The sequence below is a fragment of the Monodelphis domestica genome, chromosome 1 (genome assembly GCF_027887165.1).
Source record: "Monodelphis domestica isolate mMonDom1 chromosome 1, mMonDom1.pri, whole genome shotgun sequence".
Classification (NCBI taxonomy): domain Eukaryota; kingdom Metazoa; phylum Chordata; class Mammalia; order Didelphimorphia; family Didelphidae; genus Monodelphis; species Monodelphis domestica.
In genome coordinates, this window is record NC_077227.1 from 355,864,198 (window position 1) to 355,879,347 (window position 15,150).

Below are 15,150 nucleotides of genomic sequence, written 5' to 3' on the forward strand. Positions count from 1 at the left end.
CTTCCAGTCTTCCTGGGGTCACCATTTAAGTAAATAAATGCCAGGTGTCATACCTCCATGCTGTAAGAGCAGAGTGAGCTAAAGAGGTTTGGAATGTTCAGGGTGTGGATTGAGTGACAGAGGCGGACAGTTGGATTTGGAGCAAAGGAGCTTGGGAAAGGACCCAGAAAGGAGGGGGGCTTTTGGATATGGGATCTTGTGGAGAGAGGAGGAACTCTTGCTTGCTGGGGATCAAAAGCCAGCCCACAGGATTAGCGCCATGGACATCTCATCTCAAATGCTGGTGTTGCCTGACAGCCTTTACCAACAACAAAGGAGAGAGATTCTGGTCTCTCTGGACCTGAAGGGTCAAGGACTCAGACAGCCTCTGAGCCAGACCCCCCAAAACCTTCATTCTTAATTGCCTTACTTTATTCCCTGTCATACCTTAATACTATAGATTAGATTAGGATAAGAAATAGGGGAAGGTAAGGTGAATTTCTGGTTTTGGCTATTTGGTCAGCCAGGAAGAAGGACCTTTGGAGTTAGATATTTAGGGACTCCTCATATACCTTTACCTGATCCCCATCTTCTGCTACCTTAATCAACATTAAACTTAATTTGATTGCAGTCAGATAAAAGGAGCCTTATTCAGGGGGACACAAGGGGAATAAGAAATCAAGAGATTGGCTGATCAAGTCATACTGTGCTTGATCAGCCCCCTTTGATGCAGCTTTAACCTAGGGGGAGGTTTTTGCTTGATAGGGATCTAAACTTATCAGTCCCGGGGTACCTTTACCATTACCCATTAATAAGGACCCCAGTCAAGCTACCATTGCTTGTTCATTCTCTAGTAATCTATCCTTACCAAGAATTTCCCTCTTGTCCCAGCTACAGTGAAGTATAGAGAGAGGTCCTGACAGACACACACAAGTTGTCAACACTTACCACCTCTCTATATATTCACTTATAAGGAAGAGTAGGCACTTATTACAGTTACTTATTATAATGCTTACTTCTCTCTTGGCTCTGCTCCTGACTCTGGATTTTTTTAGTCTTGCCCCCTTCTTCCCTTTTCTACCTCTTTCTAGCTGATTTTATGTGTGTTCTTCCCAGCTTATAGAGGCCTTTAAAAAAGCCAGTTTATTTTTGATTGAGTAGGAAATGAAGAATCTTTGAAGGGTTTTGAAGAGAAATGATATGTTCAGGGATTGGAGAGGGGAGAAACTAGAGTTAGCCAGTCTGGGTAGGAGAGAGGGCTTAAATTAAATTGGCTTATTAAGTCTCTACTATGTGCCAGACACTATATCAGATGCTAGGAATATAAGTAAAAGCAGAAAGAAAAACCATTTCTACCCTCAAGTTGCTTATTGGAGTAAGACAACACATGAAAGAAACTTAAAAGGTAGGGTTTAGAGACAAGGTAGAAAAATAATTCTGAAGAGTCTTGAGCAGAACCAAAATTCTGGGAGAAATTAGCCAATTACAGGAAGGGGCCCTTGGGTTGGAGTAATCTTCCAGGGGGAGAAGGCTTTTGAGTCATGGTAGAGAAAGAAGTTCAGAGTGGTAAAAACATAAGGAAAACATGGCCAACTTGGGCCTTTTTATAAAATGGAGGCCCATGGACCCCTCTTTTCAACTTTTTTTTTTGGGTTTAGTTTTGCCGAAGGAATAGAATTGAGGTATCTACTCATATCTCTTCTTTGGGGCCATACTAGTTCTCTCTTGGAGTTCATAGGTACAGAGTGGGCACTTACTAAACATTTGTTGAGTGATTTATTGACTAAAGTTCCAGTCAGAGATAGTCATTAGATTTTGGAAATGAATGATGGTGGAAAGGATGATTTCCTTTTCTAATTGTATTTTTTTTTGTTTTCTTTGCTTCTTTACAATTCTAGATAAGAGGAATGTCCATTGACCAGGCTGTGGCCCAAATGGAATTCAGTGACAAGAAGGGGGCAAAAATAATCAAAGAGGTATTTATAGCAATGACCAATATAAAGGTGTGTTTTGCATGAGAATAAAAATAAAAAATAATCAGAGGTAAATTGGTGGGAGTTTTGCTTTTTCCTTTATAAAAAGGAAATCTTAATACCAATGCTATTGAACCTTAAGGTCTGAGTTTTTTACCATAGATACTTTAAAGAACGCTGAATTGGAGTGGCTTGGCAATTATGAGAATTAAGAAGACTTTTATTCTGTGTGCCTTGCACGTTTTTCTGTATATACCTTCTTTAAATTGCATATTGAATTTTCTTTATGCCAGTAATCATTAGAGGGAGCTAGAATCCTTATATTCAATTGACACATTTTCTACAGGTACAGTTTTTAGAAATTCCTTAGTGGAGAACTGGTATCTTTAATGGAAACATATTTATAATACTTATTATAATTGTACTGAGTCATCTTTGGAATGCTAGTTCCCATAAAATAAAATTGCTCTTCTTAGTTTTGTCCCTTGCCATCTGTAGGCATCAGGTTGCAGGATTGACTTCTATTTCTTCAATTGGTTTTAATCCAGAATTGTTCTCATTCTTTTGATTTTGCATCTGCTTTGTCTCAAGAACATTGTTAACCAGGCATCTTCTCTTAAGAAGTTACTTAAAAAGTATTTGTCTTCTATATTATTTATTTATTCAGTGATATTTAGTCTTTACTTTGTGAAGCACATTTTTGCAAGCTAGGTCTTGAGGAAGATATTAAAATAAATAAATAAATGGTAATTCCTGCCTTCATAGAGGATACATGTAATATTAATTAAACATATTATTGAATATGTACTATCTATGCTAAAGTCTATACTGGATGTCGTATCATTTGAAAATAATTTTTTTATCGGTATCTTGTTTTTACCAGAATTTATCACCAGAATTTCTTCCAGTATCTCCTTCCCCTTTGCCAAACAGCCATCCTATATAACAAATAAATCAACAAAACTCATCAGTACATCAAAAAAAGTACACATCCTTGTGTTGTGTCCCACCCGTGGACCTCTTATTTCTGCAGAGAAGTGAGGAAGGGGTGTCTTTCTCCAGTCTCCTTTGGGGCCATGCTGGTTCTTTGTAATTTTACAACATTCACTTTGGATTGTTTTGTGGTTATGTTGTCTCCACTTACTTTGTTGTCATTGTTTTGTATATTGTTTTCTTGACTTTGTTTACTTCTCTCTGCATCAAATCATGAAATAGATGTGGCACGTTTAAAAGGAGCAAAGGATCATGCTGTGGGACACATCACCACATTTAATCTATGTTATAATTTTGGTTCTATAGAAAGTTATCAGTTCAAAATATCTCTGCAGTTCTTATTTAATTTCAAGCTTTTAAGAAAAAAATTCTTAAATATAATTTTTGAGAACTGTCATTAATGGTTATTTTGGACCTAGAGTTTAAGGGACAATGTAAAATAATTTAAAGCTGTTATTTAGTTTTTTGGCTTCTCAGCTGTAGTGTTAACTTTCTGATAAGTTCCTAACTTACAGACACAGTGGTCAGAACTCAAGAGTGGTGCTTGAAGTTGCTGCTATCTTTTCCTTTATAGATTGTCTTTTCCACCAACAATTTAAGTAGTATAGCTGATATTCCTTGCATTTGCAAATCTTTCCTAAAGAAACAAGTTCCTTTTGCCCCTCCTCTTATTATTTCAGAGTCCCTTTCTCAGACTGACTCTTTCTGGGGAAGTACATAATTAATGATGCTATTATAGAGATAACAGGAACCAAGAAACTATATTCTGTTTTAACTAAGGGTCACCAGTATTAACTCTTTTCTTTTCTTTGTTGTAGGTTCTCTTAGAAGCACAAGACATGGCAGTGAGAGACCACAATGTAGAGTTCAGATCCAATTTGTATATAGGTAAATGATTTGATATTTTTAGTATGGAAAAATACCTTCCACTAGTGATTCCAAGTGCTTTTTCTAATAGGATTTTTTTTATGTCTAGTAACTCAAGACTGAGTGTAGCCACTGAAAATTGTAGTTAAGGGTTAATCTCAGAAGGATGCCAATGTTACCTAGATATAAATGTTAATAACTAGAATGCATAATTCTTCTTTTAGCACCTGAGGCAATGAAGGCCATGAAACCTGTAGCCAATAATTATGATAAATAATCAGTTCTGGTCTGGTACTTCTATTAAGTAGATGAGCTGATTGTATTTTAAGAACTTTTCCTTTTTATTATTATGCATTTGAAAAATATCCAGAAACATGAATATTTTTCCATAAAAAAAAGAACAGAAAAAGAGGACGATTTATACAACCATTAATCTCCACTGTGTACAATGGAGGTTTTTGGTTTTTTTTGGTGGTGAGGAGTATTTTTCCCATTTTTCCATACTGTTTCCAAACTCTACCCTTCTTATTGTGTCCACTTCTGAAATTTCTACTTTTTTTGTATTTATTAAATGATTCATTGAATCTTTTTTTCTTCTTTTTGCTATTGGTATCATTTCCCATTCACTTTTCCTTGTTAACTCTTATGCTCACTCCAATAAAAGTCCTTTAGAAAATAACAAATAGGTAGAGTTAAATAAGAGAATATCCACATGTTAACTGTGTTAAAACAATGTTTTCTTTCATTGCCTTTAGTCTATCACCTCTATGTTAAGAGGTAGAAAACATGAATAATTGTCAGTCTCTTGGAGCTGTGGGTAGTTATTGAGTTGATCTTAGTCCTTACTTATTTTCCAGTTGTTTCTATTGTCCACATTTTTTCCTGGTGTTGCTTATTTCGTTCTGGTTTCATTCAGTTAATAGAATACCTCCCAGGTTCCTATGACCTCATCTCTTGTCATTTATCACAGACAATAATATTGCTTTACATTCATATACTATAATTTGTTCAGTTACATCCCAGTGCCTATTAAGGCACCCGTTTTTTTTTCCTTAACCCTTACCTTCCATCTTGGAATCAATACTGTGTATTGGTTCCAAGGCAGAAGAGTGGTAAGGGCTAGGCAATGGGGGTCAAGTGACTTGCCCAGGGTCACACAGCTGGGAAGTATCTGAGGCCAGATTTGAATCTAGGACCTCCCATCTCTAGGCCTGACTCTTAATCCATTGAGCCACCCAGCTGCCCCCAAAGAACCCACTTTTTTATAGTTCTTTGCTACAACAAAAATTACTTTTATAAATATTTGTGATCTCTCAGAATATATGACAGCTAATAGTTAGCATGTATATAATGCATTAAGGTTTGAAAAGCATCCTACTTATTATCTTGTTGATCCTCATAATAATGTGTGGGCATAGTTGCTATTATTGTCTTCATTTATAGATGAGGAAACTGAGACTGAGAGAAATTAATGACTTGCCTAGGATTATACAGCTGAGCTGCTGAGGCAAGATTTGAACTCAGACCTTTCTGGCTCCAGGTTCAGCACTCTATCCACTGCACCACCAAGATGCCTAGTAGTAGTAGTATTTGGTCAAAGGATATGCCCATTTTCAGTTGGTCTGCCTTTTAAAGCAGGGGGTCTTAACTCTTTTTGTGTCATGGATCTCTTTGGCAGTCTGGTGAAGCTTCCAGATTCCTCAGAATAATGTTTTTAAATGTATAAAGAAAAATAAGTAATATTACAAAGCAAACCAATTCTTCTGAAATATAGTTTATTGAAATATTTTATAAAATAATTCATGGACCCAGGTTAAGAACCATTATTTTTAAACTCCTGGAAGGAAGGGACTTTGAGTGCATGCATATTCATGTGTATGTGCTCTTCAGTTCCCAGGATCAAACTAAATGCAGGAAATGACCATGCTAGATCCTTCAGTTTTACTGAAAGTTAAAAACAGGAACAAGTGTTAGTGATCAATTCCATCAGTATTGAGTTTAGTTAAGTCCAGGCTGTGGACCAGCAGCCCAAATAGCAGTGCATTGCCCTGAATCCTAGACATAATGGAATAGAAATAAAACAGGAATATATTTGTGGCATTAAGAATCACCATTCTAAACATTAAGTGACTTGAAGGTCCCCCAAATCCCCTCTCCCCTTATAGGAAATGTTTTATGCTCTTCAGGAACTAGGCGGAAAAATAGTGACCCTACTGTTTTTTTTTCCTTTTCATTGAGGCCTATGTGATAGAGGAGTATTGCTAAGCTAGTAATCCAGAGCTTGATGTTTTGTTGCTGTTTCAAGATAAAATCCTCTTTATCCTGTCTTGCATAGGCCATTTGCAGAAAGTAGGGAAGCATAAACTTAGGACAAGTATTACATGTCTTCTTTTTCTCTTGGGAAAGTCAGAGATTGGGGCCAAACTGATTCCTGAGAAACTAAAACATCAATAAGAAAGCAGAATTCAAGAAGGTAAATAGAGACCAAAGAGGGTTTAGGTCTTTTAGACCGATTCTTGGACATTAATATAAATAGTCTCCACTGTGATGTGATGTAAAAGATACTTAAAAGCATAACTTATTTTGGGATAATTTGTCATCAGGCCCATAATAGGAATAAAGTGTCAGAGGTGAAAGTTCTTTAATTATAATCTTTTCAATTAGAAACATCAGCTTAAACAGTGCACTTAACTATTTGAATACTAGAATCTGTTAGAGTTTAAATATTACTATGGCTTAGAATAAGCAAATGACAAGTTAGGTTTGCATTTATTTCTATTCTCTCAAATCATGATACTTCATTTATTTAGTTGAGAAACATTTATTGATCACTTGATGTGTGGAAGACATGAGATAAAAAGAAGGCAGCAAAGTATCTGCTTGTGACATTAACTTAATGTCTAGTAGAGGAGAGAAACCATTTCATAAAAAAAAATACAGTACAAGTTCTAGTGTGAAAATGTAATCAGGAATTTAGATGTTTTTCTGGTGTATGAAATTCAAAATATTCAAAACTGAAGTCATCTCCTTTAGATCTCTCTTTTTGCTTGACTTTCACTACCATACCTATTATCTGAACTGAAAACCAGCTTTCTTTTTTTATCCCTTCTTCTGCATTATTTGCTATAACCTCTTGATTCTCCTTTCACATGTGCCCCCTTCCTTCTTTTCCTCACTGTAGTACCTTAGAGTAACTTTTTACTTCACTTACCTAGACTAGTGTAATAGTCTCCTAACTGGCTTCCTTGACTCCAGTCTCTCTCTAATCCTCATATTTGACAAAATTTCCAAAATAATCCTCCTAATGTACAGAACTCATCATGATAAATGTTTGTAGATTGCTTAGTCTGACATCAAGAGCCTTTCACAAACTGCCTCTTCTTCCTAGTCTACTTATTCTGTGTTCTTGTCAAATTTGTCCTTTAGTTATTTCTCCTGATCTTATCTTTCATCCTCTTGCTTATGCAGTTTTAAGTGATCTTTACTTCCTCAAATTTTCCTGGGGCAAAAGGTAGGGTTTATGATTTTTCATTGTATCCATTAGAACCTTTTACATATACTAGTTATTTGATAAATATTTCTTAAATAAGAGACAAACAAAATGCTAGGTTGGTTTAGAGGAAGAACCTGTAACTTGGGAACAGAGATGTTTTCATGGAGAGAGTGGCATCTAAATAGTACCTCGAAGGACAGGTGGAAGAAACAACATGTGCAAAAACTTGGAGGTAAAAAAAAAAGCACAGAGGTGGGAAACTTACTGGGTATATTTAGAGTATAGTAAGTTGTTTGGTTTGCCTAGAATTTATGGTATGGAGAAGCAGTGTGGTATAGTAGATAGAGCACTGGGCATGGAGTCAGAAAAATTTGCATTCATATCCTGCCTCAGATACTTGTTAGCTGTGTGACACTGGCCAAATACTTAAATCTCTTTGGTCCTTGGTTTCCTCATTTGTAAAATAAGGGACTTGCAGTCCTTTAAGATCCCTTCCAGCTCTAAAAATATGAGTCTGTGATCCTTTGTAAGGTAAGAAAAAGTGAGAGATAAAGTTGGAAAGGTAGATTGACCCTGAATTTTGAAGGATCTTAAATGTAAGACTTAATATTTTTGACTATTTGGTCGATAAAGGGAATCAGGGGAAAGTTTTTGAGCTAGGGTGTGTTATATGATAAGAGATATTTTAAGAGCACTACTTTAGTAGCAGCACGTAGGGTAGATTGATGAAGAAGGCAGGAGGCTATGATGAGAGGTCAGATATTCAGGTATCATCTTTGATTTTGTGTTCTTGATGGATATCAAATGAAATAATGTAAGTGAAAGTGCTTTGAAAGCCATAAAGTGCTTATATAATTGTAAGGGATGTTTTGCAGCAAGCTCCTTCTCTCTAAGGAGTCCAACATTTATTACAAAGCTTCCCTTGGCCTCTTACTACCATTCTTAGGTAAAGTAGTTGAAGCTGTTGTTTTCCCCTAACTTCAGCAAGCAGTTACCACTGACCTCAGCAGTTTTGTAATCAAACAGAGATGTTGATGCCTAAGTGAAAATTTCTCAATCTGCCAAGGCTATATTATACTGTAAGAAGAATTTTTATTGAAAAATATTTGCGCTTCAAAAAAATAATCCAAAAGTATGCTCCTCTCAACATGAAAATAGACTGAATGACCATAAGGAAATTAGTTAGAAGTGGTTAGAATTTTTCAAAAATAGACCGAAAAATAGTCTAAAATTCCTTTTGTTTGTCCTAGTACCTCTTCCCTAAAGGAGTTGTTTATTCTGGGTAAAATGAAATCTGATTCCTGCTAACCTGGAATTGATAGAGGTAACTACACCTTCTTCTGGAATTCAATTAAAATGTGACTTTCCATTGAAACATCTTATTTTAAATCAGGTTCCCGTATTACTAATTATATTCTGGCACATGCACAGGGAAATCAAAATGGCAACTCAGATGACTGCAGGGCTATGGTAGTTAATCATAAGCAGTTTCCTATAGGAACAGCATGAATAATAATGTTAGGGAATGCCCAGAAACTCAGCAGGAGATGAGGTGGATGGAGGAGCAAAAGAATTTTCTTAAACCTCCTTAGTGATCTTTTTTACTTTATGAAATCTGAATACAAAACCAGATTGAAATAATTTTATTCAGTTCCATTGGAAGATGCATTTCTTAGCAGGTGGTAATTTAATTCTTTTTTTAATCATCTAGAGTGATTTTATTTTATTTTTTAATTAATTAATTTAGAATATTTTTCCATGGTTACACGATTCATATTTTTCCCTCACCTTTTCCCTCTCCCCTCCCATAGCCAATGGGCAGTTCAACTTGATTTTACATGTTATTGATCAAGATCTATTTCCATATTATTAATAATTACAAGAGAGTGATCATTTAGAGTCTATGTCCCCATTCATGTCCCCATCAAATCATGTGATCAAGTAGTTGTTTTTTTTCTGTGTTTCTATTCCCACAGTTCTTTCTCTGGGTGTGGCTATCTACACCCTTTCTCCCAAGTCCCTCAGAATTGTCCTGGATCGTTGCATTGCTGTTAGTAGAGAAATCTATTATGCTTGATTGTGCCATAGTGTATCAGTAATTGAATTCTAATGAAAATCAAGGTAATCATAAATTCCTGCTTATTATAAGCAGAATGACTCAACTTAATTTTTGTATCTCAGGTGAGGGAAGAAGGCCAGATATGCTTATAAAGCCATAGAGTATCAGGGTCCCAGAAAGGACCTATTGGCAATTCTGTAGTTTTCTTGGCCATATTTTACCAAGGCAAAAAGCTCTTACCCACGAGTCCCTTGGGAGAAGTACTACTTCATTCTTGGTTATCAAGGCAGATTGAATTAAATTCGTGTTTAGAGTGGAAAGAGTCCTAGATTTAGAGTCAGGACATTTGGGTTCCACTAGCTACTAGCCATGGGATCTCAGAAAAATTGTTAAGCTTGTTGAAGCAACTTTTTCATATACCAGATTGGAGTTATCTTGAGAATCAAATGAGATAATGAATGTAAAGTCCTTTGCAAACCTTAGAGTGCTATCTGAGGTAAGATATTCTTCTTCAGTTTTTGATGCCTTTCATTTGCTGAGTGATTGGCTATCTGATTCTATAAAGCATGGAACTGAGACTGTTAACCCAAGAGAGATACCAAGATACCTACTTACCTTGGAGGACTATTTTGTTCCTTATGCTTTTAAAGGCACAGATAGTTCTATATATTGGCTGTGGGCAAATCACTTAGCTGTCTTGATTCTCAGTTTTATAAAAATGAAGGGGTTGGATTAGATGGCCTCTAGGGTTCCTTCTAATTCTAGATTTATGGTACAGGGAAGTAGAGGTTTTTTTTTTTTAATGATTATCGTTGAAGAAGATTGGTTATTATTATTTTTTTGCTGTCATTTTGTTTAAATAGCAACCATTTCAGACTCTTGTTATAAGCAAGGGAAAAGAGATTTTCTAGTGAAATGGTTTTTGATAGTATATGTTCTCATTATAACCATATTTCTTCAGATGACTGTCATCAGTCTGAAACTGCTATATGACCACAGACTTATAAAGTTTATTTCTCATCCAAACTTACAATGATGACCAAAGGCATTGAAAATTGCTCATAACAAGTGGACAAGGATAAATCAAATGTCACTTTTTAATGATTCATGGTATCTGAAATGATGTGTTTTGTAGTGATTAACTTTGTGAGTTAATCTTCTTGGCAGAAAGTGATGAAAGGGAGCTACTAAGTGAAAAGCTTGTTTTTGAAAGTGGTTATTTGTAAGAATCCAGTATCTAAAATGTTCATGTTCCTCACTTTTTGAGGGATCTTAACTCTTTTTTATACATTGTCAGATATCTAGTGAATATCTAGTACAGGTCTAGGTATTGGTGAAATGACATAGTTGACAAAATAGATATGATATATTGTCTACTTTAAAGGAATTTATAATCCACTTGGGGAGATAAAGCATAACAATACAATATAATATGATAGTGTGCTAAATTGAATAATACTTAGCATAATTGTAAGAGTTCTTCTCTGTAGATTGTAATGGGTAGGGTAGGCTTAAGTGTAGGAACTGGACCTTATAGGAGAAGTAACATTGGATGGTCTGTCAGGAAGAACTTGGGAGATATTCTGGGTAGGGGGACAACATAAGCAAAGGCAGAAGTGAACAGTTTTTTTCCCCAAGGGCTAGGAATAATTTGACAATTGGTTTACCTAAAACCATGTTGGTGAACCTATGGCATGTGTGCTGGAGGGGGCTGCTCCCTTCCTCCTCTCCATGCATGCCTGAGGACATTTCTCATATCACCTGCTCCTCTGCCGATCAGTTCAATGGAAGCCCTTCCTCCCTCCCGTCTGGGGTATGGAAAGTGGCTCACATGTGGCATGAGGGTTGTAGTTTGTGTTTTCATTCTCTAAAAGGTTCACCATCACTGGCCTAGAGTATAGAATTCATGTTAGATTTGGTGTTAAAAATATTGGGAATCAGGTTGTAGAAGACTTTGAATATCAAGTCTTGAAATTTGATCTTATTTCTTGAGATACTGAAGAGCCTTGAAAGGTTTTCAAGCAGGGTCACTGTGTTGGGGAGATTAATCTGGCCCCAAAGTTCAGGATTGCTGGTGAGACACTGGAGATTGAAAGACCAGTTATGAAGATATTGTAATAGTTCAGGACTCTTTTAGGTCTCTGATGTATAGTGTGCTATTGTTTTCATGTGAAGCAACTTCCTTTTGAAAGAATTTGGCCTTTTTTGTTATAAGAAAACAACAGTTAAAGTATTGCAGTTACAGATGATATTTCATGACTTGAGGGTAAAATTGAATCATTAGGTGACTGCATCTGAGCTATTGCACAATAGTACTAGCTAGTACTACACATATACACAAAAGTTTGAATTAGGTACTTTGGAGAAGTGGAAGGGAAATAGTGAACACATTCTCCAATACCTACCTCCTCTGCCCTCATTCTGTTTTGATGAGTAGCTTAGCGATTTGGTTTGAGACTAGACATAGTGTACTTATTTATCCATCATTTATTTTGTAGTAAGTGCCCAAGTAGATTAGAATAGGAACTCTAGGTTAAAGAAACCACTATTTTTATAAGCATTGAGCAGATTTTGACACTGGGTTTCCCAGGCTATATTTGAGCCAGTGTTCCTATTCATGCTGTTTTATAAAGATTTGTATAGTACAGCTTTCTTATCTGGAAACTTTAAACAACTTTGTGAAGAGCCAGTAGGAAATCTAAATTTAGATCTATAGGGCAGAAACTCTTTTATTATTATACTCGGACCCTTCGTTACCTTTTTCTTTTGCAAAGTAGAAATGCTACTGCTGAAATCTGTCTCATGAGATAGTTGTGGTTAGGGAAGTGTCTTTGATACTTTGAGAGAGTATCTCTTTTTCCTACCACATACTAAATTCACATGATGTTGAATTATCTCACAATAAGAACATGAGAGCTTTGAATGAGTTGAATTGCTTAAAATTCTTTAAATTGAAGGAGCAACTGGGTAGCTCAGTGGATTGAGAGCCAGGCCTATAGATGGGAGGTTCAAATATGGCCTCAGGCACTTCTAGCTGGGTGACCCTGGGCAAGTCACTTAACTCCCATTGCCTAGACTAGCCCATACCACTCTTCTACCTTGGAACCAATACCTAGGATTGATTCCAAGACAGAAGGTAAGGGTTTAAAAAAAAATCCTTAATTGAACTATAGACTTCATGGTTTCAGAGGAAAAGGGAAATCTGAGTTGAGGCAATGGTATTTTTAAAAGTTTATTTAATTAATTTTGGATATTTTTCCATGGTTACATGATTCATGTTCTTTCCCTCTCTTCCTCCACTCCCTGTAGCTGTCACACAATTCCACTGGATTTTACTTGTGTCATTGATCAAGACCTATTTCCATATTATTGATAATTGCAGTACAATGATTGTTTAGAGTCTACATCCCCATTCATATCCCCATCAACCCATATGATCAAACAATTGTTTTTCTTCTTTGTTTCTACTCCCACAGTTCTTCCTCTGGATGTGGATAGTGTTCTTTCTCATAAGTCCCTCAGAATTGTCCTGGATCATTGCATTGCTGCTAGTAGAGAAGTCCATTGCATTGCTGCTAGTAGAGAAGTCCATTACATTCAATTGTACCACAGTGTATATCAGTCTCTGTGTACGGTGTCCTCCTGGGTCTGTTCCTTTTACTCTGTATCATCAATTCCAATTGAATTCTTCCAGTTCATTATTCTTTTGAGCACAATAGTATTCTATCATCAACAGAAACCACAATTTGTTTCCCAATCGAAAGGCATCCCCTCATTTTCCAATTTTTTGCCACTACAAAGAGCCGTGACTATAAATATTTTTGTATAAGTCTTTTTCTTTGTGATCTCTTTGGGGTATTAACCCAGCAGTGGTATGGCTCAATCAAAGGGCAAATTGTCTTTTAAAGCCCTTTGGACATAATTCCAAGAGGCAATTTATTTCTGAAAAAGAAATTATATTTGAATGTATTAGTTTGGAAAGGGAACTAAGAGAAGGCCAGTATTTTGGGTGACTGGATTTCTTCAGAAAATTGAACTAAACAAATGTAATTGTATACTATTTAAAAGACTCGTGCATTTTACAGCTCTGAACAGGATGTAGCATGTGAGAGGCATTGTGTAGTGGAACATAGTAGGTACATAACAAATGTTTATTGAAAGAGTACCATACCAGCCATGAGTCAGGAGATTGGGAAATAATAGTTTCAGGCCTTGGTAAATCATTATGGGACTCAATTTTCCCATCCATTAATATTAAGTGACTTGATTCAATTAGATATCTTTTAAGATATTTCTTTTAGCTCTAACATGTTCTTTTCTATTTTAGGGAACTATGTAATTTATATGTGCATATATTTGAGTATTCATTCATAGTAGCATTCATGAACATATCCTGCAGTGAATGACCAATCAGCATATAGTTTTTTCAGATCTGGTAGTTTTTCAGTCAACAAGAATTTGTTAAGTGTTTACTAAGTGCCGGGCACTGTGTTAAATGTTGAGCTTACAAACACAGTAAAAGAAATCTGTGTGTTGATAAACTGATTGGGCACAGGTCATTAAAAAAAAAAAACAAAAAACCCAACACACTTCCCTTCCATCTTAGAACCAATAATACTGTGGATTCCAAGGCAGAAGAGTGGTAAGGGTTAGGCCAAAGGGGTTAAGTGATTTCCCCAGTGTCACATAGCTAGGAAGTGTCCGAGGCCATATTTAAACCCAGGATCTTTTATCTCTAGGCCTGGCTTTCAATCCACTGAGCTGTCTAGCTCTGCCCCATTCACAGGTCATGTTTTGGAAAAGGATATGTGGAGTAAAGGAACAGGAAAGGGTGGCTTGACAGGGGATGTTTGAATAACTTATTGTTCTAAGTGCATACATCCTTAATACCAAAAAATTAAAATCTTCATGGCATGTTAGTATTTGGTTTGTGTTGTTACTTAGATTAAGAGTGAAGGTTCACATGATCTGGAGGAGAGTAACCCATCATGGGGCAGATTATCAAACCTTGCCATGGGCCCACAGATATCTTGTCTCAGTTCTGATGTCTTGTAAACATTCATTTTCTAGTCACACTGAGATAAGGACACTGAATCCTATGCTGCTGCTGAATAGAAAACAGTAGCATCTTCTAAAGTTGACTCTTTTTCTTCCCCTTTTTAGCTGAATCCACTTCTGGAAGAGGCCAGTGTCTGAAACGCATTCGCTACCATGGCCGAGGTTTTCATGGCATTATGGAGAAGGTTTATTGCCATTACTTTGTGAAACTGGTAGAAGGACCCCCTCCTCCCCCTCAGCAGCCAAAGACGAGTTTTTCCCATGCCAAGGAATATGTTCAGGAGCTTCGGAATCGGACCATCATTAATTCACTGTGATGAATTCAGACCCTACTATGTATATTTTCCTTCTTTTTCTCAAAAACATAAATAAAAAAACAAAGACAAATGTTTTTGTGGTTTGTCATTGGCTTCTGCAGTACTGTATATCTAGCCCGAGGGAAGTTGCTTGTTTTATATTAATATTTATAAGGCTGTGCCCATCATACAAGCCTTTGGGCATATTTGTATGTGTCTGCAAATTAGAAGGGAAGATAGCCTTTCAACTCTTATAGAGAAGAGATTATTGGGAATGCTTTCTCAGGTATACTTCAAAGGGAGTGTTAACTTTCTAGCTGCTGTCCTGCAGGTGGCAGTTTTGAGACTGGGAACTGTAGGCCAGCATTAGAATTGGGGGAAAGTAAGTCTGCCCTTGTTGGTTCCAGTTGTCCCATCTCTGTCCAAAGGTAA

At 36.4% G+C, this 15,150-nt stretch overlaps 1 protein-coding gene across 4 annotated transcripts in view; it reads left to right on the plus strand.

The window, feature by feature from the left end:
- The window catches only part of MRPL22 (mitochondrial ribosomal protein L22), a 65,839-nt gene extending 51,030 nt beyond the window's left edge, over positions 1–14,809 (plus strand). For 3 of the 4 annotated variants that reach the window (XM_056811515.1, XM_056811514.1, XM_056811517.1), the window contains 3 exons: positions 1,878–1,955; positions 3,764–3,833; positions 12,841–14,521. In XM_056811515.1, coding sequence (XP_056667493.1) covers positions 1,878–1,955; positions 3,764–3,833; positions 12,841–13,193 — 501 coding nt within the window. In that variant the 3' untranslated portion in view covers positions 13,194–14,521. The other variant, XM_001379461.5, reaches the window with a different exon arrangement.
- Positions 14,810–15,150: the final 341 nt, after the last annotated feature.